General features: G+C 44.4%; 1 protein-coding gene across 1 annotated transcript in view; it reads left to right on the forward strand.

The window, feature by feature from the left end:
- FGGY (FGGY carbohydrate kinase domain containing) overlaps positions 1-25,196 on the forward strand; it is a 1,923,203-nt gene that overhangs the window by 134,824 nt on the left and 1,763,183 nt on the right. Inside the window, exon 2 of the mRNA XM_086953024.1 lies at positions 8,292-8,493. Coding sequence (XP_086809150.1) covers positions 8,293-8,493 — 201 coding nt within the window. The 5' untranslated portion in view covers position 8,292. The remainder of the gene's footprint in view (positions 1-8,291; positions 8,494-25,196) is intronic.

A 25,196-nucleotide genomic window follows, 5' to 3' on the forward strand; every position in this document is an offset into this window, starting at 1 on the left:
AAACGATCATCATTGCATCACCTTTAAAGAAACATGTGGCTTCAAAATAAGGCCACACATCACTCAGGGGCGGGTGGCGGGGTGCACAGGTTCGGGGTGTGTTAATTAAAAAAAAGTTGAACTTACATTCTAGGGTCCCGCAATGTCGCGGCTCCTGGTTGGGTCCTTTTTTCCTGCTGAACAGGAAGCTAATCACAACACTGCATTGGCAGCATTGTGATTGGTGGGGACAGTGCCCAGCTATGTGCTTAAGGGGAGGCCATTTTCTATGTGGATAGCTTGATTAGTCAGAGAGTCGGCATTTTCATTACTTCTCGCTGATGCTAGCTTAGGGACATTTGTCATATAGATTTTATTAGTGTTTTGTATTTTACCTAAATTAATCCCCCACCTTCCTTCTTGAAACGTATGTTGGTGATTTACCGTTGGACACGTATTCCATCTCACACCAGGTGGCAAGTACTCCCTCACCATTTCCTTTGCAGGGTGGCTTAAACTATTTTTTGTTGGGAGTGGGGCTCTGTTTCTAGTGGGTGAGGGAGCTAAGGGTTTTCTATATTTGGCCGCCTCACTATAGGAAGTGATGATTTTACGCTGGAGACCAGCTATTTTGGCTCCCAAAGATTTTACCATACCACTGTCAGAATTTGGTGGGGAAGAGATGGTGTGCCTCGGGGTTGAATTTGCCAGAAAACGTGCCCCGCTTTTAGGCACGTACCCAACCATAGAAGTTACGTTTTCAATCAAAAACCTCATAGACCCTATCTCATCTCGTAATAGATGTACCATCTTCACTACATCTTGGAGAGCTAGTGTGTTATTTCCGTCCGTACCAGTGTTTTGGGAAGCTAATGGGTGATTTAAAGCAACATCCATGGCTAGTCCTGATGATTGGCTGGATGGTTGCATAACACTCTCCCTATGTATGTTTGCCAAGATGGAAAACCTATTTGTGCAGGGAACTAGGGGAACAGAGGTGTGGGGGTCACTACTATTGGCAGGCTACCAGCTGTGAAACTCTCCTTTGTTGGGACCACTCCTCTCTCAACACTGCTGCCCTTTGAACCTTTCTGTTTTAAAAGAAACATGGCGGGAATAGCTGGAGTGGCAGGACCCTTGCATGAACCCTCCAACACCAACTCAACTACATTCTGGTGAACCAAATCCCCATCAAGTTGCAAGCTTGGCTCTGATACTAAGATGGCCTCGCACTCCTCCACTAGACTATCAATTCGGTCAAGTACACAATTACTAGCAGCATGCTTGGCCTTTCTTCTGGCTTTTTTCCCTTTGCAAGGTCTGTTGGTATTACCAGTCTCCGCCCCCTCTTCCCCCTTTCATAGTCTTTCTTTTACCCATTCCGGTATGCCCCCCGCTGGAAATAGGTTCTTAGCAGGCAGCTGCACTAGTCCGCAGAAAACGTCAAAAGGTCCTTCGGGTTGGTAATCACAGCTTGCACATCAATAGACAGTACCTTCAGGTGCCAAGATGAGTCTGCACGTCTCTTCAAAACCCGCCGGTAGACTGGAGACGTAAGGGGGTGGCCCTGCTCTGGCTCTTACTGACGTGGACGGGCGCAGGACGGGCCCGCCCTTGGCCCGGGCTCTGCCTGGGCACGGCCCGTGCCGCAGAGGGAGAGGCTGCTCTTTATAGAGGGGTCGTGACTCCTCCCCCTCTCACCTGCGGCACCTGTGGGACTTGGGCTGGGCTTCCTCGCAATGTGCCCTGGGACTTGTGGTCCCACCAGGGCAAGTGACAGACTGAACGGATGTTTTAGAAAAAAGTTCGATGGGCAAAGCAGCACAACCTGGGCTTAGGCTCCCGCCAGGATCGAAGATGAGCAGTAGCAGGTATTTCAGCAAACCCCCCTTCTTTATCAGCGCGTCCCCATCCCTTCCCAAATACCCTGTTTCACTTCAATACATATTTTAGCCCAACATTCTAAGGAGAAAGATTTTAGACAATAGAGGGAGAGAATGCTTGAGGAATTTGAAGCAAAGAAGACATGTAGACTTCAGTATCTACAGCTGTGGCATTGGGCTGTGTATCTCCAGAAGCAAGGGCAGTGACAAGGGAATTGACCTGTACCGAAAAATGTACTAGAACACAGCTGGGCTCAAAGGGAATTGTTATGTTCCTATGATAACTACATTATGTTATCTCTTGGAATGTTGATATCAGTGGAATAGGGAAGGTGATGTTATGAGAACTGCAGGGCTGGAGGGAAAGCTGGAAGATGTGTTTTGTCAGGGACTTCTGTAGTATGCACCTTTGCTTCAATAAAGAAGCTTGTCATCCACTTTGAGTCCGGACTTTTTCAGGAATATTGTCAAATATATGAGACATTTTGAGTGATCGCTCAAGTGGGATTAGCTGAGGTTATCAAAGCAGATTGCATGGATTGGAAGATCCCAGATGAGGATAGGGAAGCACTGTGGCGTGACATTCCCCCAATTTATACTCCGCAGAAGTGTGGAAAACATTGGCGAAATATGAGGGAAAGTATGTTCAGGCTCCTCCCCTTTTCTGCATATTTTAAACCTGTTCACACATTGGAGAGCAGGTGGTGAAATCTGTCTATGATAAACTGATTTCTGGTGCGAAAGATTCGAAGCTTTGTCCTTTCCAGAAGGGTTGATAGACAGGATCAAGGGGAAGCAAAGTTGACTCGGAAACTCGACCACGAATAATTCCACCAAAGGCATTTACTTTGCTTTTTCAAAGTATTACATTTATTCAGTAAATATAACTAGCCTTGCAGTAGTAATCTAACTACCAAAAATAGAATACCAATTCTCAGTAAAATAGTATTTTTACAGCACACAAACTGTTTAAAGAAACAATGTGCCAGGCAAATTAAAAGAGCATAATCAAATAGGAAAATCATAAGACTGGCCAACAGAGTGCTCTCCATCCAGCCTTTTATTTGTTTAATATTAAAGTATACTGTATTTTGATTTTCTGTGTGGGCATTCATTACATTTTCTTAACTTTCCACCAGAAGGAAAATAGCAACTTGGAGATACATTTCATTAATTAATTTCTTTGCACAACATTTCCTTGCACGTAATTCAGGCTGAAACAAAGCACAACGTAAAATATAACAATGTGAGAACATCTGCACTTCTGGCAAACATGCTACAGATTTTGTCCTATAGTGTTACATTTCTTAGGGACGGCAAACCAGTAAGCAAGACACTTTCAACTAATTCCCATTATTTTTCTGTTAGAGAGAAATCAATACCGGGCTCAGGAGCCTACATTGGCTCCCGGTGAAGGAAAGAATCACTGTTAAAGCGATGTGCATCTCCCACCAAGCCTATTGGCAGACGGGCCCGGCGATTAGCCATGCGTTGATTACGCCATATCACCCCAGTAAACAACTTCGCTCAAGTCACGCCTTTCTGGCCACAGTTCCCCGAGTCAGGAGAACCAGAGCAGGTGGTAGGTCGTTTTCTTACAATGCAGCTAAGCTGTGGAACTCGCTTCCACTCCAACCTAGGTCCAACACCAATCTGCTTTCTTTCCGTAAGCAACTCAAGACTTTTCTTTTTAATATACATAACTCATTCTCTGTGACGACTGTGTCTGGCAGGTAGCACCATTTCTTCTCTGTATCGCTTGGACGCCCCAGGGCAGCAACCGCGCTCTACAAATCCCCTTTTCATTTCATTTCATGTCATACACATTTATTTGTGTACGTTTAAGGCCTACTATGTAGTCAAATACAAAATGATGTCATATACATTTCAGATTTGTTAATTAGCCTTCTCAGGTGTGTAAAAATGTTGTTTGTTAGTTCTTTTTATTATCACATATTTTTCTCTTATCTCTCATGTATGCTTCCCTCAAGCACTCACAGGTGGGTTGGGGAACCCTTTCAAACTCTGCTTGGGTTGAGGCGGCAGCTTTTGTGATGGTTATTCATTAAAAGGTAGTTGAAAGGATGAGTCAGACCGCCATTATTGAAATCTGTAAGTTGCAAGTTTCACATAGGCACAGGCATTCAACACACAGAGCTATAGTTGGAGGGATGAGGATGCGAATCACATAGCAAATCCTGTTTCTTACCGCCACCCAGGCAAAGCGAATTATTGGTTATGCAGTCTATCCTGGAAACTTGAATTGTCCCAACCCTGATCTCACTGGTTCCATTTTAACAGTTCTTCTTGCACATCAGTTTCATCATCTTGAAAAGCAGTAGTGCTTAAAAACAAATTAACTGCGATTTGGCATGCTATAACAAAAAAAGAACTTTTGAATGCATGGGATGTTGCACTGCTGTTGCTGCTCTGTGTGTATTTTTTTAGAACAGGGTTCTTTTCGCATAAATACACCATCAGTTTCAGCTTGAGATGCCACTGGTTGAATGAGTAGGGTATCTGACCTGTATAGCTTCACATGAGCGTCGTTAGGCCTTGATTGAGAGAAGTATGAGGGAGCATCAAATGAATTGCCACCAGCTCCTAGAAACTACTTCTTTTACGGTAGGCATTGTGCATGAATCTCAGGCATTATTGGGCAATTATTGATCAACGTAAAGTGATAAACAAATACTTCTCTTCTTTTTCCCTTCCCATCCCAATTCTTTGGTTCTACCCACCACTTTGAGGCAGTCTAATGATGGTGTTATGCTCTATATGTTCAACACTCCAGCCCCTCCCTCCCTTTTCTGTGCCTTATTATTCGACCCTCGCAATCCTCCTAACTTTTCTCGCCCTATATCTTACCTTCAAAGCTCTGCGTCCTGCATCCATGCATCTAAAAGTGAATAAGTAAATAAATATAACACAAAAGCACTTTGTATCTGTTTTACACACAGCATGGATTGTGAAAAATGTCTGCTAGCTCAACTTGTCTACATGAGGGTTGTAAAACGTTCAGAAAACCGCATTGTCTGCTCATGTCAACTCTGCAGGAGCAGACTGACCAAAATTGACCGCATGTGCAGGCAGATATATGTAGCTGCTGCAGACAGATGCTGGAGATGTTTTGAGGGAAAAGGTACCTCCTTGTATATATGGTGGGAGTGTCTAGTTCTTAGGGCTGTCTGTAAAGAGATTCTGAGCTACATTATGGGGGAGTTCAGCTTCCTCGTGCCATCAGGACCTGGTTTGTAGCTACTGGGATTTCCTCACTAGGAATTAGAACACATGTGTCTGGCAGACAGGGGAGTGTTGTGGCACATGTTGGGGGCGGGGCTTTAACCTAGAAAAGGAGAGATTCCTTCAGTATATTGCAGTTGTTTGGTAAACTATTGCAATTACTGGTGCTCAAGAACTTTACAAGCACTATTCTGCATGTGGAGGGTATATTACCTAGATTCGGACATCCGTTAATTAACTGTGCACATGTCCAGACTGGAGTACTGTGGCTTTCCGCCATCAGAATTGAGAGCAGTGCAACTGCTTGATTAGATGTGAGACTGAGAGGGGAGGTTGGTCTAGCCTCCAGGAGATGCCTGGCACATTCCGAAAGCTCTATGTAATGAAAAGTACACTCAAAGGACATCTGAGGGACACTGGCAGTGTATGGGGAAGGGTTTGGATTTTCAATGTTGTCCTTTAATGATACTCTGTAATGTAATGATAAGTAAGAGAATGCAATAAATAAAGAGCTGAGTAAAATAAAAACATGCATTTCATAAAACATATTCCTACCTAGCGGACTACTTCAGGCAAGGTTGTGTGTTGGGGCTGTGGACAATCAGAGGAATCTCTGGTGCATGTGCGATGCCTCTGCCCAGCATTGTTGGACTTGCGTAGATCAAAACTGAGGTCTGAGTGGAATAAACTGGGTGTCCGGACCTGTTAGTATGGTATCATCGTGGCCTTGAATCCAGAGAACACCGCTCTAAATATTAGCTTTACGATCTTTATCCATCAGACATATCGCAAGTTCAAGCAATCCATTAGTATGAATAAAATCCCTGGAAAATAAGGTAACCGACACAGCTGGTCACAACAATTGGTTCTCACCAAAAGTAGCTGCTGCTTCAATTTGTAAAGCTAGCAACCTCCAATTACAGTTCATTACAGGGAACCAGGCTGAAAAGAACCAATAGTTAACCTCAGACTGATCACTGCTACTGACTAGCACCATTCTACGTGCATCAACAATTTGTTCTGCAGATTACCATCTGGAATCTCCTGAGGTGGCAACATGCTGTTCATCTTTGACTTGCCTACAGGTGTTCTTACCACTTCACATTTATCCAATTTTCTGGTCTTGCCGGACTGTGAACATTTACGTATTTTAGAATAACTCTGCTCCAGTTCTTACAAAATGGCTACCTTACTTTAGAAGGGTCTTCTTACCAAGTGTATATTTTTATATATAAATGTTATACTTTTTTGCCTGGATGGGAGCAACGAAGGTTAAATTGTCCAATTACTGTTTCTTAAATACTGTCTTTCCCTTATATATCAAACAATAGCCCATCAGTTGTTGCCGAGCTCCATCTTAATTACAATAGCACTCTTAATAGGATGTCTTTTTAAAACTTTTACCATACGCTAGGTGTTGAAGATCATGTTCTGCTTATTTGCACATGGGTCTTATTACTTTTTAATTTCAATCTGCACTTGCACGGTGATTGTTATCCTTTTAAAAGGTTGTAAGAAATAGGTCGTAGTTTTTGGTATTTTCTTTTTTCTTTTTTATATGTGTATTGTTAGTCTAGAAAACCGACATAAGAGAGAGACTCTGTATTGATTAAGATTATTTGCACAAGGATTGTCCTTTCGGGTTAATTACTCTCTGCTCTTAGACAATTATGGTTAACACAACATGTAATTTGAATTTTATATAAAGTTTTAACCATGCAGCCATGTGTAATTAAAGGTATAACTATTTATTGTTGTTTTGTTATGTATTGTATGTTGGTTTTAAGATCCTGGAGATCAAATAAAGCTTATTGTTATTATTATCATGCAAACAGGGCTGGCTTTAGCATTGGTGGCACCCAGTGTGAAAATCTTAAATCCTTCTCCATGCATCCCCTCACTACCACCCTCCAACAGTGCCCCTCATCTCTCCATAGACCTTCTCCCACATGCATTTCATTTGTTTTATATAGCGCTGCTCATACCAGTTTAGGGGGTCAGGGCACTTTACATCACACACACATTACACAGAGACAATAAATCATAGGTGCGTAAATAATCAGTCTATAGGAAATGTTACATAAAACAATGAGGATTACATGGTGTAAGAATCCCAGGTCATCCAGTATAGTCAACTCTATATTTTAGGAGTGTTTGGTCTGGAGAAGCACAAACCCTGGATTTAAAACTTACCACAGTGCTTGGCTTTACTAATAAGAATATTTTTCTTCCGAAACGAACCCTTGTCAGCAACATTAAGTTAATGAAGAGCTGGGGAAAAAACATAACATTCTAACCTATTCCATACAGTTTCCATGTAGCTCTTCGACTTCAGTTCGTAGGTCACTGGGCTATATTAGTATTGTAATTTATGAACTGCAAGTAACAAAAGGATCTCTGTGACAAAAAAGTAACTTACTGAACTGTTCACATAAAATACAGTTCTGTGAGCTGCATGGTACACGTCCTTGGCAACAAGCATATTAACCCTCTGAGTTACTTTATGATGAGTCAAACTGGCACTAGACAAAACTTCATCTCTCTCCAGCAGGAACAAACAATCACCGGAGTTATCTTGACAGATTTATTGTTGCCTGAAACTGGAGCAGGTGCTTTCAAACCAATGAATTATTTCTTAGCACAGCACACCTCCTAAATCCCCCCCCCCCTGAGCTCAGCGCCATGTGCTTAATCCAAATAAGTGCCAGGGCCCTTCTCAGGAGGCTACAGCATCTTGCACCATCCTTTCCCCCTCCAGTAGCGCCAGTCACAATACCAACACAACAAATAACCATCATACCCCCTACATGTGTGACATTTCAGGCTATTCCAGTCCACCCTAAGCTATGAGAAACACGTGGGTGACCAGAATCATAACTTTTTAATGTATATTAAATTATTGAACACTGTTGTTGTGCTCATTTTAAGATTAGACAAACCGAACCACCATGTGGTGTACTGTGATTAGTGCCAGTGTTGGGAATTAAGTGCTGGTGCCGAGCAACGGAAACCACCAGTTCAAATTAAGCACTGGTCGCACCTCTATAAAGCCTGTCCTGCGCGCAGTTTCACACCTAGGAAAATGTGGGCTAGTCATAGTGTAGCCCACTGTGAGTTTCCTTTTACTATTACCCCAAAATAAGTAATGAAAATAAGTATCTGTTGCCTTGTCTTCTACACACACAGGATGCAGAGAACGAACAAGGAAGAAGCCAAGTACTATGTGGGAATAGATGTCGGAACTGCAAGCGTCCGAGCGGCACTGGTAGATCAATTTGGGACCATAGTGGCCCAGGCAGATCACAAAGTACAGATTTGGGAACCTGTGGTCGACCACTATGAACAATCTTCAGACGACATATGGGCCGCGTGCTGCACTGTGTCAAAGGTAAATCATAGGCCAATCGCAATCCGGAAGAACTTTTTTCTTTTTCTTTGATATGCACTGTTTTTTCAACGCTCCTGTTTACTTCTGAATGCTAAATTAGGTAAAGTAAGCAACGCTTTAAAAGTAACTCTACAGACTGGGATTAATATGTGATTTGTCATTGACTGACTCCATCCAGGGACTATTGCTCCGTCCAATGACCACTCTGAATCTTTTGCTGCTAAGGAATGAATTGTGTATCATTTAAAATGAAAAATAACGTTTTATTTGTTTGTGGGACGAATAGTAACTACAGTGGAAAAAGTTTCTAGAACTTGTGTTATATAATTTTTTAAATACCATCTTGGGCCGTTTTATATAAAGTTTAGCTCCTCTGTAATATGGGGAAAGTTTACTTTTTACAGCATATTTAATATGAAATGAGACGAGTTTTATGCTAAATCACATCACACTTCCTCAACGTCAAAGCGTGAACAGTTAATGTAAGCCAAAGAAATACAATCCACGTGCACCCAGCAACTCCTTATTTCTTGACTGTGCCTACCTTTTAGGAAATATGTAACAGCGGCGACCAAACCATTAACAGAAAAATACAGAAAATCACGAAAGTGGCGTCCAGAATGCCAGACTACAATTCAAGTTGGTGCTCTAGCAAAATGACTGTTAGAGTGGTTTTGCAATATGGGAATAAACTAAAAGGAGTAAAAAGCACAGACAGCCACCTACTGATCTGAAAATACCATTTCAAAAAGTCAAATTGGGCACTCTTTTCTAAGTTGGTTGACTGTGTGAACCTACTTACTTGCATAAGGTTGTGTATGTATCAGTCTTTACCAACATGAATCTGATCTATTGGAATGCTTACCTGGGATGCGAAGAAATGTGGATTACATGGCGCAGCACTCAATACAAATTAACAAGAGTGGATAAAAATGTGTATTTTGTTTTGTCTTTATATAGCACAAACTGAATATGGATAGGTAAAAAAAGAATGGGTATTTTTTTCTTTTAACCCAACTGACATGCATTTTGTGAAATGCATCATGGCAGTCCTCTGCGGGAGAATTGTGCATGAGACTTCGGCCTAGATGTATCAAGATTCCATTTTGCGAATCTTAAATAGCGATTTTTTGCGAATCGCTATTTAGAATTCGCAAAATGGAATGTATGTAAAAAAATTGCATTTTTTTTGCGATTCCTTAATTATCTTTATTTGCGAATTCGCATTTTGCGAATTCGCAAATAAGGAATAATTCCCCATGCATTCCTATGGGCCAAGAGGCCCATAGGAATGATTGTGCAGTAATTCTCAAATTGCGAATTCGCAATTTGCTAATCGCAATTTGAGAATTATTTCAAGGGTGCAGGGGTGTCTCATGGACACCCTGCTGCACCCCTGAAACTTACATGTGTGAGCATATGGCACACATACATGCCCTATGGGCATGTATGTGTGTCACATGCCACCTTCAAAATAGTCATATTTTGTTTTTTAAAAGGATTTCGCAAATTAACACAAACCTCAAATTGGTGTTAATTTGCGATTCCTTAACCCAAATTCGCAATTTTAAAAAGTTTCATACATGCCATTTAAGGAATCGTAAAATTGCGATTCCTTAAATGCATAAGCAAAATAAGGAATCGCAATTTTTTGCGATTCCTTATTTTGCTAATTTCTGATACATCCCAAAAGATGCTAAATGTCCGTTTGCGATTCCTTAAGGCCGAAATTCTGCGAATTTCGGCCTTAACGAATCGCAAAAGGCTTGATACATCTAGGCCCATATCTCATACACTAACGTCGTGGGAAATAGTGGCAGGAAACTCGTTTAAGGAGAGCATGTCTTTCAGCCCCACAACACATCAGCTTTACGGTTCCCATGGGACATTTTCTCCTCGACAAGTCTCAGGCAGACAAAAATTTAGTGAAAACGTGTTAAAACTTGAGTAACAAATTATCCTGAAATACTGAACGCCCAAAATAGAGTTTCGCAAGCTTTCATTTGCGCAATAAAAGGTTTGCCAAAGCCTAAAAATAACCTCAGTCCAAAAATATTTATTCTTAATTTCTCCAGAAGCATTTTAATGCTTCAAGCCTTTAATAATTCACATATATAAATATTTTTATATGTGTGTGTGACGCACACAAACCAAATTAGGTTCTGAATTATCTCCTTTTCATGAGCATCAGCACCGTTCTGCAGTCCATGAGATCTGGTATTTGGCTACACATTAATAGAGAGAAGTTCTTACTGTTGCTTGTTCTTGTCTTAAAATCACACTCAAATTCCTGTGTCCAAAATAAATCCTTCCTTCCCTCAGTCCACATTTCCTTCCATGTAAACTTCTGCCAGCTGTGTTCAACTGGCCTTGTATAGCCCCTATTGCATTTTAGTCTGCAATGGAATCTTTTTGCAGAAATTGACCATAGCAATCTATTTACACTTTTACATATTTGTTATTCTTTTAAAGACTTGACTCAAAAGATTATCCATCACAAATCCACTTACCACACAATCCAGCTTGTCTTTCTAACATATCCTCCAGTCCCCAGACCTCAGGGTTGAAGGACTGGGTTATTTAAGACCCAGCGGTGCCAGGGGACAACACCTGAAACCTTCGTGGGTAACCTGTTCCGGCGTACAAATGACAGAGACACGGGACACTTCCTTCGGCGTCAAAGATTCGAGGTTTATTTACTGCAGGGAACACAGAAGTCACGTGAAGTACACAGCCGGTATGTTCGCGGGATCTGATTCGATTTGCTACTGTGGATCGCTCCTTTTTATACAGTTTTCTCTCATAAGTTAACATGGTACACAAAGGTTTACAACTTGGTTCCCATCATTATTCCCGAGAGGGGTCGCTTTGATGCATTCAAGGTCCGGAACATAAGTACAGAAACATTCGGTGGTTCCCAACTGTAAAAACCCATCTTCCCACCATTAATACATTCCAATCGGCAGTAAACAGATCGAAGAAGGAACAGGGACAGGTGCAAAGGAAGGCAGAAACAGTGGGGAGATCGGAAAGGGTGTAAAAGGGGTGGTATCGGGAAACACGAGCTGCAGGCATCAAAGGGACGTGCCTAATGAGATGCACGGCTAAGACAATAGACCGGCACGGCAAGATGTACCTCGAGCGGGGACATCTGCCTTACAGTATCATCCCCCTCATCATAAAGACACTTTCAAACGAAATGTGTCTTCCGCAAGAGTCTTGGGAATCCCAGGGTCGCGAAGCGGACAGCGTCCGTTCGCTGGCTACTTGAGGGCAAGAGACAAAATGGATGCCGTATCTAAGATGGAGCCCGTGGGTACAGATAGAAACCCACGAAACAAACGAACGGTTCAGGTTAGCACAGCGAAACTGCGCACACCCACTAAACTCGTCATTTGCGGTTCATAGATACCAGACTCGACCATATTCGTGCGAGTCAAAAACACCACTTACGATCGTCACGGAACCTCAGACGCTCCTTTTGCCCTCATGTAGGCAAGCACTAGTCAGAATCATACTCGATATTCATCAGACCATCTAGATGTTGCTGCAACATAACTCTGTCCAACTGAGCTCCTTTGGTAACAGGCGGCTGTCTTATACACGTCGTAGCACAGAGGCCACATAAGGCAGGACCACACTGCACACAAAGGCAACACGTGAAAGGAAACGCTACAACAACTCCGATGATCATCAGAATCTTCCAACCCCAAGTCGACATCAGGCCCCAAAACCACCCAAGCAGCGTCCAATCCCCTACGTCCACGTGTATGGACTCAGAGATCTTATGCAACTTTGAGATGGCTTGATAGACAGTTGGAGCGTTATCTGGAATGAAAATACAGCAGCTCGAATGGATCACCTTACAACCTCCACCTCGATCTGCTAAGACCACGTCTAAAACCATACGGTTTTGTAACGTCATAAGCCTATCCGCCTGAAGTTCTGTGGTGATATTACCAAGGGCACTGGCAGTGATATTAGCTGTCGATTCCACCACTCGAGTCAATTGTCTCAGGTTCCTACTATTGACCATAGGTCCCCAAAACGGGAGGAAACCCTTGAAAAAGTCTCCTGCCTCTTGACCGGCAGTGTCCTCTTCGCTAATCACGCCTCTCACAACTCTAGTCTTGTGATAATCTGCATCAACAGTAAACGTCGGAGGCAACAGATTTGCGATATAACATGAGCCCACAAAGTCGGAGGGCAACCACGTATACGCACGATCATGGCATACAAAGTATGTACCCTTGGCAGCCAGAAACACAGGGGACGAGACCATCGGCAGGATATAAGTCTCGGAGCAAGCACTCTCTCCAAGACGAGCTCTCGATCTTCGGCCCCGGCCCAATAGACAGAAGTTACCAAGGTGGGGTACGACCCATATCGGAGGCGAGCTCCTAAGCTGTTTTTCACCAGTGAGCGCACTATACTCGACCTTACTCAGGACCCTATAGGCTTGTACCTCTTCTTCTGGAATGAGCGACGGTTCATAGATATCCCTATCTAAATCATCTATCGCTATAGCCAAAGGCTTGTGATACGAACCAGGACCAGAGTAGGGAGAACGTGGCTCTCGATTGGGGTAAGAATCTAGTGCGCTTCGAAACATTGTTTGGAATGCTCGAGCTGAACCCTGGGAACTATAAGGAAGAACCAGATATGGAATTCCCTTATCCGTGGTATGTGGCATTAACCCACACACCCAACAATTTGTAGTATTAACTACTAACTGATGCTGATGAAGGAGCTGAATAAAGGAATTATTTCTGAATTCCGCACGTCTAGCCTGTTCGTGTTCGGGTAAGATATGGAAAGAATGAGGGGATGCAGTGGAGGTAGATTTAGGTTCAGAAGTAGGAGTAGGTAAAGCAGAGGGTAGGAAGTACGGTATCATGTAATACACCCCACCCGCCAATAGCGAAGACAGAACCATAAACAGAAAGAAACACTGAAACACAAAACATTTGGTACGAGTTATCTGCTGTAGTTTGAATCTTCGCGCCTGAGCTTCTTCCAAGTCCATCAGCTTTGAAAACGCCATCCCCTAAGACCGTCCGCAACGTTTCTTGACGCACTTCGTTCGGTGTAGCAGTAGTCAATCCCTAGGAGTTCCCAGGAACCGACGGTCTTTGACCTAGTGTCAAGACCTACTAACCAGAAGGAAGTACACGCGCGGCCCTACGGTACACCTGGATGCAAGGTATCTTATTCTCAGATATGTACAAAGTCTCTTTAGCTGTGGAAGTAAAAACACATAGATGGAACGAAACTCAATATTTACAAAAATAATCACAGTTATACGGGTGTTTTAGACTGATCGTGGCAAATGGGATAATGTAGATGTCGAGGGACAAAACAAGGATTTTATTAGTCTTTAGTGTTGGATCGCAAAAAGTATCGAGTTTTCCCAGGACGTGTTTGTTCATCAAACAATGGATCCGATGAAGGAACAGAGTTTTGTTGATCAGTCGATTGTTCAGATCTTGAGTCTTTTGATGACAAATGTTCAGCAATGTCGTTCTGCTGCACTGAGGATTCTCCAGCAGGTTCAGCGTCACTAAAAGGTACAAAAGTCTGGAATTTCTCTGTTTCAGACGAAGCAATGCCTTTCCTCACCCACGAGTCCGCCGGTAAAGGTATAGGTACCTTTTTCGTATGGGTGGCGTGTACCCAGTTTTTGCGCCCTTCCAAACGGACAGCAGTTCTTGTGGCGAGGAGGACTTGAAAAGGGCCAGTAAAGCGGGGTTCCAGATTCTTCTTGCGAGCAAAATTGCGAGTAACCACCCAATCTCCTGGTTGGAGCTGGTGGCCTGGACCCTCCGTCTGCGTCGGCAGTGCTTCGTAAACCTGTTGGTGAATTAACCTCAGTTTAGCAGTCAGATCATGAAGATAATCAATCAACATTGGGTGCTCAAGATCAGAAAACACACTTGGTCTAGGGACCCCCCAAACATTCGCAGGACGGCCGAACACTATTTCATAGGGACTGAGCCCTACTCGGGAGTGTACGGTCGCCCTTGTTGACAACAAAGCTAGAGGCAAAGCGTCAGGCCACGAAAGACCAGTCGTAGCCTGAATCTTAGCCAGTTTGAGTTTAGGGTGCCATTATACCCCTCAACCAAACCTGCTGACTGGGGATGATTGGCGCTATGGAATTTTTGATTAATTCCAAGGCCCTTACACACACTCTTCATCACACTCCCCACAAACTCACTTCCGTTATCAGACCATACAATTTGGGGCATTCTATACCGAGGAAAGTATTCCTTCAGCAGGATTTTCACAGTAGACAGGGCTGTATTGTCTTTAAGAGGATAGGCTTCAATCCATCGGGAGAATGCGCAAACCACAACTAAAACGTATTTCAGGTTATTGCATCGCTCCATATGGATGAAGTCTAGCTGGATCACTTCAAAGGGATATGAAGGGGGAGCAAAATGGCCGGGAGGTGTAGGGGTTCCCTTACCAGGATTGTACAACATACAAATCATGCAATTCTTGACCAATCTCTCAGCACATTTCGTAATACCATCATTCTTCCACACAGGAGACAACAGCTTACAAATACCTTTCGCACTAATATGTGCTAACCCGTGTGCCATTGTCACAACAGCCAGCACATACGCATCTGGCAACATCCACCTCTTGTGCTCCGACAAATCGACCCAACAACCATTCGCATCCAACTTTCCTGTACTCTCTTTCCACTTCGTCTTTTCAGTATCAGTGGCCTCATTCTGAATCATTCTCACACTCTCGATGGTATCCTCGCACATACTAGTCTCTGTAGGCCACCTAACCGAACTCGTCACATACATTCTAGTGCTAAGGTTCCGGGCAGTCTCCTTAGCAGTCTCATCCGCAAACGCGTTACCACGGCCAATATCATCCGTCACCTTACGATGCGCACTACATTTAACAATCGCTACCTGCTTAGGTAACGTAAGTGCATCCAAAAGATCATTCACAAGCTGTCCATGCTAAATCTTTGTACCATGCGACGTCATAAAACCTCTCTCTCTCCACAACCGTCCAAAACTATGTGCGACGCCAAAAGCGTATTGGCTGTCGGTAAACACATTCACTCGTTTCCCTTTCGCCAACACACACGCTCTAGTTAAAGCGATCAGCTCCGCAGCCTGGGCAGAGTTCTGATTCAATCTCGCAGCTTCCACGACAGTATTTAACGTTACCACAGCATACGCAGTAGTCACATCACCATTTGGCAATTTAAAACATGAACCATCCACATACAAAGTTCCATCGGGATCTTCCAAAGGAGTGTTTTTAAGGTCCACTCGACCTTTTGTTTCCTCCTCAGTTCTTAAGTAACAGTCATGCGCTGCTACTTCATCTGACTCTGCACTAATTGGCAATAAGGTCGCCGGGTTTAGAACATTACAACGTTTTATCTGAATATGACTTGCCAACAGCGTCAACTCGTACCCTGACAACCTCGCACTCGTCAAGTGTTGGGTTTTTGTACGATTCAAAAGAGTGTCAACTGCATGTGGCACCATCACCGTAAGCATATTATCCATGACCAATCCTGCTGATTGTCGGATGGACACCGCAGCTGCCGCTGTTGCTCTCAAACAACTCGGTAATGCTCTAGCTACCGGGTCCAAGGTCGAGGAAAAATATGCACATGGACGTTGCTTATCACCGAAGGGTTGCGTTCAGACACTCAACGCACAACCTTCCCTCTCGTGAACGTATAGTGTAAACGGCTTGCTGTAGTCAGGAGTACCTAACACAGGAGCCGAACACAATGCGTCACGCAATTCAGAAAAAGTTTTCTGACATTCTTCCGTCCATGGTAAAGGAGTTGAAACATCCTTGCACGTAAGAGCCACCAATGGTTTCGCTAACAATGAGAAATTTGGAATCCACTGTCTGCAGTATGACGTGATACCTAGAAAGGCACGCACATCTCTTTGGGTTGTTGGCACAGATATTCGCGCAATGGCTGCAATTCTCTCCAGGGTCAACCTTCTTCCCTCCTTTGACAATAAGTGACCTAGGTAGGTTACTTCTTGACAACAATATTGAAGTTTAGAAGGTGACACCTTGTGATGTAAGTCACAGAGATGTTGCAACAACGACACCGTAGCAATTTTACAAATGTCCTGAGTATCTGCAGCCACCAATAAGTCGTCAACGTATTGGATTAAGGCTGCACCAGCCGGCAACACAAATGCATCTAGTTGGCCCTTCAAGGCTTGACTGTATATCGATGGACTCTCACAGTAGCCCTGAGGAGCACGTTTAAACCGGAAGCTACGACCACCAAGAGAGAAACCGAAAAGGTCTCTGCTTTCCTCAGCAATCGGAATACTGAAGAACGCATTCTTCAGATCGATCACTGAAAACCATGATGCCGAAGCTGGAATCAGAGTCGGTAACGCCGTGATGTCAGGCACAACAGGGAACTGAGGAATCACAATTTTATTTACCTCCCGTAAATCCATAACAAAACGATAAACAGGTCGTTTGGAAGGATCGGTACGTTTCAAAATAGGCAGTACAGGGCTGTTGCACACGTTTCCCCGGGTCTCCTCAATAACATCTTTCTCGATCAAATCATAGATGATCGCCAACAGCGCCCGTTCACCGTCAAGAGAGATTTGATACTGGGGAATACGTGGCAGTCGCACATTAGATTTCACGTGAACAACATAAGGGGAGATGTCAAGCAGGCCCACGTCATTTGGACCTGTTGCCCACAAAGATGCAGGAAGAGAACTCAATTCCGGTGGAAGCTTATCGAGAGACAAGTACATTGGAGAGATAACTCTCTCACCTAAAGTAAGCTTCACTCCCGCAGGAGAACAATACAAAGTCGCATACAAACGTTTTAGCAAATCCAGGCCCAAAAGATTTTCACCACAACCAGTGGTCAAAATCAACGGAGCTTTCAGCTCACGAGGCCCAATTGTAAGTGGCAAAGGGCACGAAACCGGATTGCTAACAGGGGCGCCAGAGAATCCAACGGAAACATTTGTTAAGCCAGACAAAGGTGCGCCAGGGAGTTTCAAATGCATGATGGAACTTTTCGCTGCACCAGTGTCCAACAGAAAAGGCTCAACGACGCCCGATGTGGCAACTGCGACGTAAGGCCCTCTCTGATCAACCGGAACTGATACTACTCCCTCTCCTTGTCTATGGCTGTCCTAGTAATTACCGTCGTCAGTTCCCTGATCGACGTAATAGTCATCAACATTGTACTGCGCAGATTGTCCTTGCGATGATCCACGTTGATCAAAACAATTATTGGAATTTGACGAATTGTCTGAACGATCATTGGGAGCACCACGACCCCTACCACGTGATGTCTGCTGAGCACCACCACGACCTCCTCTAGGTATGTTACCACTGTTACGCTCATTGAGGACCGGACAGTTGAATTTTAAATGACCCTCCTGTCTACAATAGGCACACTGATTGTACCCTAACGAAGATCTCTGCGAAGAGGAGTCATTTCGCGATTGCGACCTATTAGATTGCGACTGCGTTCGATTACGTTGTTGCGAATCATTCTGATTTGAACGCGGAGGATACGCCTGCTGCAACAACACTTTAGTCTTAAGTTCTTTCGTCTTTTTATCAGCGCGGTCATTCTCTTCTTTCTCCCTATTCTCATAATATTGTGCCGTAGCCAATATTTGAGCAGATGTAGAGACAGCCCACGCACTCTCAGAATTTTTCAATTTGTTGCTCAAATCGGGCAATAAGTTTGAGACAAATTTATCCACAAACAACCGCTGACCACCCTCGGTACTCATATCCTGACCACTGTGATCGATGAATGCCTCCTCAAATCTCGTAAAGAAGTCAGAGACACTCTCGTCCTTCTTCTGTCTGCAAGCTGACAACTTGTCCCAGTTCACCCTCATAGCTGGCATAAGCGTTTTCATGAGGGTAATAATTCTCTGAGGGAGAGCAGTAATAAGCTGTTCAGGCTTAGCCCCACCAATTTGTTGTGTATCTGCCGCAGTAAGAGCAGCCCAATCACCACCTAATTCGTTTGCATGATCTTCCTGACGAATCTTGGCCCACACCGGTTGCGGTACGACATTGCCAAACAGCATATCGATATCGGCAAGATTCATTATTGTAGCATCTACAAGCTGCGACAATTCCTTATAATACCCTGCAGGATTTTTGCGAGGGTCAGGCAAAGATTGCTTCACCTGCAAAACTTCCGATCGTTTCCATGGGAGATGTATCCATACTCTCTGGAAATGCGGCAAGATCGGTGGAGCAGCACCAGCGTCGCCTGGCATCCACACTGGCGGAACTTCACGCATGGGAAACTGACCAGACGCATCTAGTTGTCTCTCAACATCCTCAACGAACAATGCTTGAGGCATCAGAGAGGGGCGAAGAGACAATAATTGCTCGACAGCACGTCGAACATTAGTACCTACTATCAGTCCGCTCGAAAACTGGAGCTGTAGATTGGTCAAAGCAGTTAATACATCGTCCGATGCATCAGCCGATATTTGATCACGCAAAGCCTTGCACATTTCTTCCAAAACATATCTTTGTGTCGGTATATTGAATTGACTAAACGTATTCACTACCGAACGTGGAGGATTCCTATAGGGGTGCAGCATCCATGCCATTGCCATATTATACAGCGCAGCACGTTCCCTATTACCGGGAAGCTGACTACGTCTTTGTGGACCGTCCGAACCAGCGGACTCAGGAATATGTCCAAGAGAATTAGCAAAATTAGCAGCAACTAAAGGGGTACGACGTCGAGTAGATGGAGAAGTATACGATAGGGTAGGAACAAGAGAAGAATCGGGAACAGAAGAAACAACAGGAGTAAGTAAAACAGGAGCAGTAGCGGGAACAGGAGTATGAGGAAGTACAAGCGGAGGAGCAGTAGGAACAGAAACGGGCAAAGGAATAGGAACAGTCGGAGGAACAGGTTGAGGAGCAGGTACAGGAGGAACCACAGGAGCTGCGGTACCCTGTGCGTACGGAGGTGGTGACTTCATAAGATAGGACATTAAGGGATCCTCAACTAATTCCTCCTTCTTATCCGACTCCGTTGGCAAAACGGGATAACATTTATCTATAGTCATACGTTGAAGCCTATCAAAAACTTCCTTTTCCTTTTCCTCCTTATCACGCTGAAACTGCTCTGCTTTTTTTACAATGGTAGCAACACCATCTCTCTGATTACGTTTCGTCTGTCTGATCTCTTTCTGTCTGGCTTCTTTGCGCCATAACCGAAAGGCATCAAACATGGCCGGCCTTGACTTTTTCTTAAACAATTTAGCCTCAAGGTTATCTAAAATCGGGGTCTCAAAACTACCATGAGGTGGCCAACTAAGGACACCATCTTTTTTGGTGTAGCGAATCCAATATTCATTAAAGGTAATCGGACCTAAACCATGCTTGCTGTAAAGCTCATAAGTGGGAGTTCCAACCGGAGGTATCGGACACGAGTCCTCCAGCCGGGAATCCGTACCACAAAGTCTGAAACAACTGAACAAAGTACTACGACCAGGCATCTTGCACACTAGCCGAGTTTCACAAACTTCAAGGGTTACGGGATTTACCAAGTCCCTGCAAAGAACAAAAACCCTCGGTTTTTGGCGGCTGCAGTCGTCAAATATCACAACAAAGAACCAAGTACCAAGAACCACAAATGCAATGGAACCATGCAACCACTAAGCAACCACAACCAAGGACTCTGGGAGCGACCCACAAATATTTAACTCAAAGATCGATGGCGTCACCAGGAAGGCCCGTCAATCGTCTCGCTGTACCAAGGTCTACGCCGGGCGCCAAAACAGGTCTACAGTCAGGGCAGCAGTCCGTCGCAGCCGTCAGGAGGCGGGAATCTTCGCGGGAAAAGTCGTCGGGCCACTTATGTCGACAACAGGATCGATGAAGCGGGGTGCACCTTCCCTCGGAGATTTCACACGAAGTTCCTCACGATCGTCGGGCTTGGACCGGTACCACTGATGCAGCCCCACGTTGGGCGCCAACTGAAGGACTGGGTTATTTAAGACCCAGCGGTGCCAGGGGACAACACCTGAAACCTTCGTGGGTAACCTGTTCCGGCGTACAAATGACAGAGACACGGGACACTTCCTTCGGCGTCAAAGATTCAAGGTTTATTTACTGCAGGGAACACAGAAGTCACGTGAAGTACACAGCCGGTATGTTCGCGGGATCTGATTCGATTTGCTACTGTGGATCGCTCCTTTTTATACAGTTTTCTCTCATAAGTTAACATGGTACACAAAGGTTTACAACTTGGTTCCCATCATTATTCCCGAGAGGGGTCGCTTTGATGCATTCAAGGTCCGGAACATAAGTACAGAAACATTCGGTGGTTCCCAACTGTAAAAACCCATCTTCCCACCATTAATACATTCCAATCTGCAGTAAACAGATCGAAGAAGGAACAGGGACAGGTGCAAAGGAAGGCAGAAACAGTGGGGAGATCGGAAAGGGTGTAAAAGGGGTGGTATCGGGAAACACGAGCTGCAGGCATCAAAGGGACGTGCCTAATGAGATGCACGGCTAAGACAATAGACCGGCACGGCAAGATGTACCTCGAGCGGGGACATCTGCCTTACAGTATCATCCCCCTCATCATAAAGACACTTTCAAAGGAAATGTGTCTTCCGCAAGAGTCTTGGGAATCCCAGGGTCGCGAAGCGGACAGCGTCCGTTCGCTGGCTACTTGAGGGCAAGAGACAAAATGGATGCCGTATCTAAGATGGAACCCGTGGGTACAGATAGAAACCCACGAAACAAACGAACGGTTCAGGTTAGCACAGCGAAACTGCGCACACCCACTAAACTCGTCATTTGCGGTTCATAGATACCAGACTCGACCATATTCGTGCGAGTCAAAAACACCACTTACGATCGTCACGGAACCTCAGGGTCTGCAGTTTTCCCTTGCAGTATTTTATAAATGTGGTTTGTATTCAAGAAATAAAAATAACAATCAACTTTTAGCTTTCTAATTCCGTTTTATCATTACGGTAGATAGTAACCGTTCTACATATAATGTTTGGTCCTCATACATTGTGGATACAAAAGCCCAATGATTTCTTTTTAATGTGCATTTTTGTCTGGTGAATTTTCTCCATGTGCAGTCACAGTGTTTTTTTCTCCAATGAATGTCCATATACACTCTCAATGTCCAAACATATTCCCAAAGAGAAGAGTCCCTACTATTGATTACCTTGGCTATTAATAATAGAAGATAGATGTCGCTTTTACATCACTCCATGTATATGCAACAATAGGATATTTGATTAACCCGTGTAAGCTTTTGAGTTTTCCTCATTAAAATAGTGTTAGCTGAGTACGTTTTGATATACCATGTAATTCACTTCAAACTCAGCTGACATAACTACCTGCTGCACCCTGACTGTGCCATTATTAAAGAAACATATTTTTCTTTGAGCAAGGTATTCTGAATTCTAGGGTCACAGATTTAACCCTGCAGTAGATGGAAACAGTATAGAAAAAGAATTTCATAATTGAATGCTTTCACCGAATAAAAATCAGAGGGAAAGTTTTGCTAATGGGTTTCACCCATTTAGTTCACTAGGATTGTTCTCTTATCACAGGGTTTAAGAACCTTTACTGTGGGTGAGTCTCAGTATTTGAGTCTCACTCGTGGTATATTCATGGATAATTGGACTAAGCATTTTTACCAGCCATGGCCACCTTTTAAGATAAGGTCGCTGTGCTACAGGTAGGTTAAGGGCCACTGGGCTGGTTAAATGTGAACATGTGTGCATATGCATGTGTGTACATGTACAGGTTGCGCATGTGAGGCTATGGTTGTGTGCAGCCGGTAATTGTGCAGTGGTATCCTGGCACAGATGGGGCACTGCTAGGATAGGTGCTGACCTGGGGTAGGCATTATACTATTAGTGGCCGTTTACTGGAAAATCTGTAGTGCGTTTGCTGAATTCTACAAATAGCCAAGAAGTGCAGTTTCACTTCACTTAGGCCTACAAAGTCAAGCAAAGTGAGAAACTGGGGTAAAAAATGCATGCCGAGTTTGAATATGCAAAAGAAACAATTGGTGGACGTAATGCCGGACAATGCAAACATTCACCCCCAGTCACAAGGATCTGGGTTGAATCCATCATTCTTTTGCTCACCACCCCAGTTCGGACCCAGCCATATGCAAATCAGTCTCTACCCTGTTCCTTGTGGGAACAGTCCAGCCCGAACTGCCAAGCCAGGTCATCACTGGACCAGAAACAAGCATCCTGGGACCGGTTTCAAGGCATCACCCTTCAACAGCCAGGCTAGCTTGAATCCAGTGGTGTAGTGAGCACGGGAACCTCGTCTGGGCATACCCTTCCCACCTAGGGCGACATATGCAAAAGAAACAATTGATGGACGGAATGCTGGACAATGCAAACATTCACCCCCAGTTCACAAGGATCTGAGTTAAATCCATCATTCTTTTGCAGCTCCCATCACATCATATGTACATCTTTTGGGAATTTAGGAATTGTCATACTTTTCTGGCCCAGAATGTTATCAGCTTCCAGGTATTTGTCCCAGGATCTGGTCCAAGTTAATTACTCTGCTTGCAACATCAGTGATTGGCCCAGGTCCTTCAAGAGTAATGGGACATGGGGTAAATCAGCATCTGATAATTAGGTGGCCCAATGCATCTCGGCTTGTCATCCCATGCCCACTGAGGAAAGGAGGAAGCCCAGACACCTGTAACCTGCATAGGAGGGGTTTTCCTCTGTAGTTTTGGTGGGAAGGGATCTAGTAGTGATGGATGTAGGGATGAAGGTGAGGCCTTCAGAAGGGCTTTGTTCAGAGAAAATGCTACAGAAACATTCTGGATTTTCCCAGACTGCTGTGCAGAAGGGATAACAGGGGACGAGGTATGAGGTGATTTCTAAGATGGACCAGAGTTGCCTGGCATCTACAACTTTCAATCCCCACTTAATAACTCATGCTCAAGGGATAGAAAAAAGACAAGAAGACCCTGAACTTGGGGGTGACAATAGCGACCAACTGGAAAAACAAGACACCTGATGCCCTGCAAAGATAGACAAACTACTTTGACTTCAGCTAATCCCAGGACCACAATAGGTCTCTCCTGGGCCAGTAGTGCTGGCCTCCTATTTCCCCCTGAGGACCAGTTGGGAGAATACCTGGACTTTAATGCCCCCATGGGTGCCCTTCCAGACAGCTTGGAATGTATGGGGTCTGGGAAGTGTAGGCGGGGGAGTGCTCTGCTGGCTAGTTGTGGAGCAGCTGTGCAAGATGCCTCCACCAGTAGGAGGGGAGCACGAGAGCCAGGCAGGGGAGTAGGCTGGTGCTGGGAACCAGAAAATGCGTTCCCCAACAAAGTGTACCCTTTGGAGACCAGAAGGTCTGATAAGAATGATCCTGGTGGCTAGAGCTCGCTAGAAAAAAGCTAAATTAGCCAAATATAAAGGAAATTAGCCCTGAGGCCCCCAGAATTATGCCTTTAGAAAGAGTTGGCCTTGTAAACAGAAAGCTGATTGCATTGCACTCTTCTGCTATCTTAAGAATCAGCCCAAGGGAGGTCCAGGATGCGGTGCAATGTTATTGTAATAAATGTCAGGGGAGAGGAGCATATATGGGGCCACCCTTCCAAAGCCAGACTTTGGCTCGGGGACCCCATTTCTTGAGGCCTGATGCAAGATTCTTCCTGGGGCCCTATGCGCTGGGAGGAGGAGGAGGTGGTAGCAGCGATGGTGTGAGGTTTATTGGAACTTAGGATGCCATCCCTAGACCTCTATGCCATGTACTCCATGCCATGTACTCACCGACTGCTGTAGCAACAGTGTAGTTGGGAGAAAGACCTGTATAGCTGCTCCAGCACAGTGGAACAGATCACCCAATGCCGTCCCCCACTTGGTGGAGTATAGTGTACGCAGGGAACTGGCGTCGGCACATGGCCCTTGGGCTTCCCCCTCTCTGTAGCCCCCAACATGCCCAGGAGTCTGTGGGTGTCCTAAGTGGGACAGGGCCACACAAAAAAATGAAGTTAAACTGGAGGCGCGAAACCGCAGCCACACCCAGAAGCACTTAGAAAACCTGGTTATATAATATACAACTCCAGCAAGGATCGTCCCATAATGCTCTCCTTCAGCTTATTTATTTGTTTTTCTTTGCCTGTGGTAGTATTAGGATGAAGGGGCTCCACCATTAATTGATTTAGGTGGTATGGGGGGCTGCAGGGAAAGCAGCAGCCCTCCCAGTATCTGTCCCTATGTTTCAAGGGGCCTTAAAAGCAGGACCTCCAGACAACATTTTGAATTCTTTGAATGCACTCTCAGCTGGAGCTTTTGCTCTCCAGCTCAGGTGGAGGGGATCCCTAGTGGTTGGCTCTATGGCTATATGTTATGACCTGTAATGGTGAAAGAAGACTCTCTTGAACATGTTTATCACAAAGAAACAAAAGTGTTTATTTAAAGTGATTTATTTGAAATATTTAATAGCAGACATTGCAATTGTTTTATTAATGGTAATGAACGCATTTACATATGGTTTCTCACTCCATTGGCTTTAATAATGAATCCTAATATATTCTTACTCTTTTGAATAATTTGGTGACACTCAGACAAACCCAGTAGCACTGCCTTATATATTATGGCACCCTCCCATATTGTCTTGATACATCCATTATAGGTGGGAGGTATTTTGAT

The sequence above is a fragment of the Lissotriton vulgaris genome, chromosome 1_1 (assembly GCF_964263255.1).
Source record: "Lissotriton vulgaris chromosome 1_1, aLisVul1.2, whole genome shotgun sequence".
Taxonomy (NCBI): Eukaryota; Metazoa; Chordata; class Amphibia; order Caudata; family Salamandridae; genus Lissotriton; species Lissotriton vulgaris.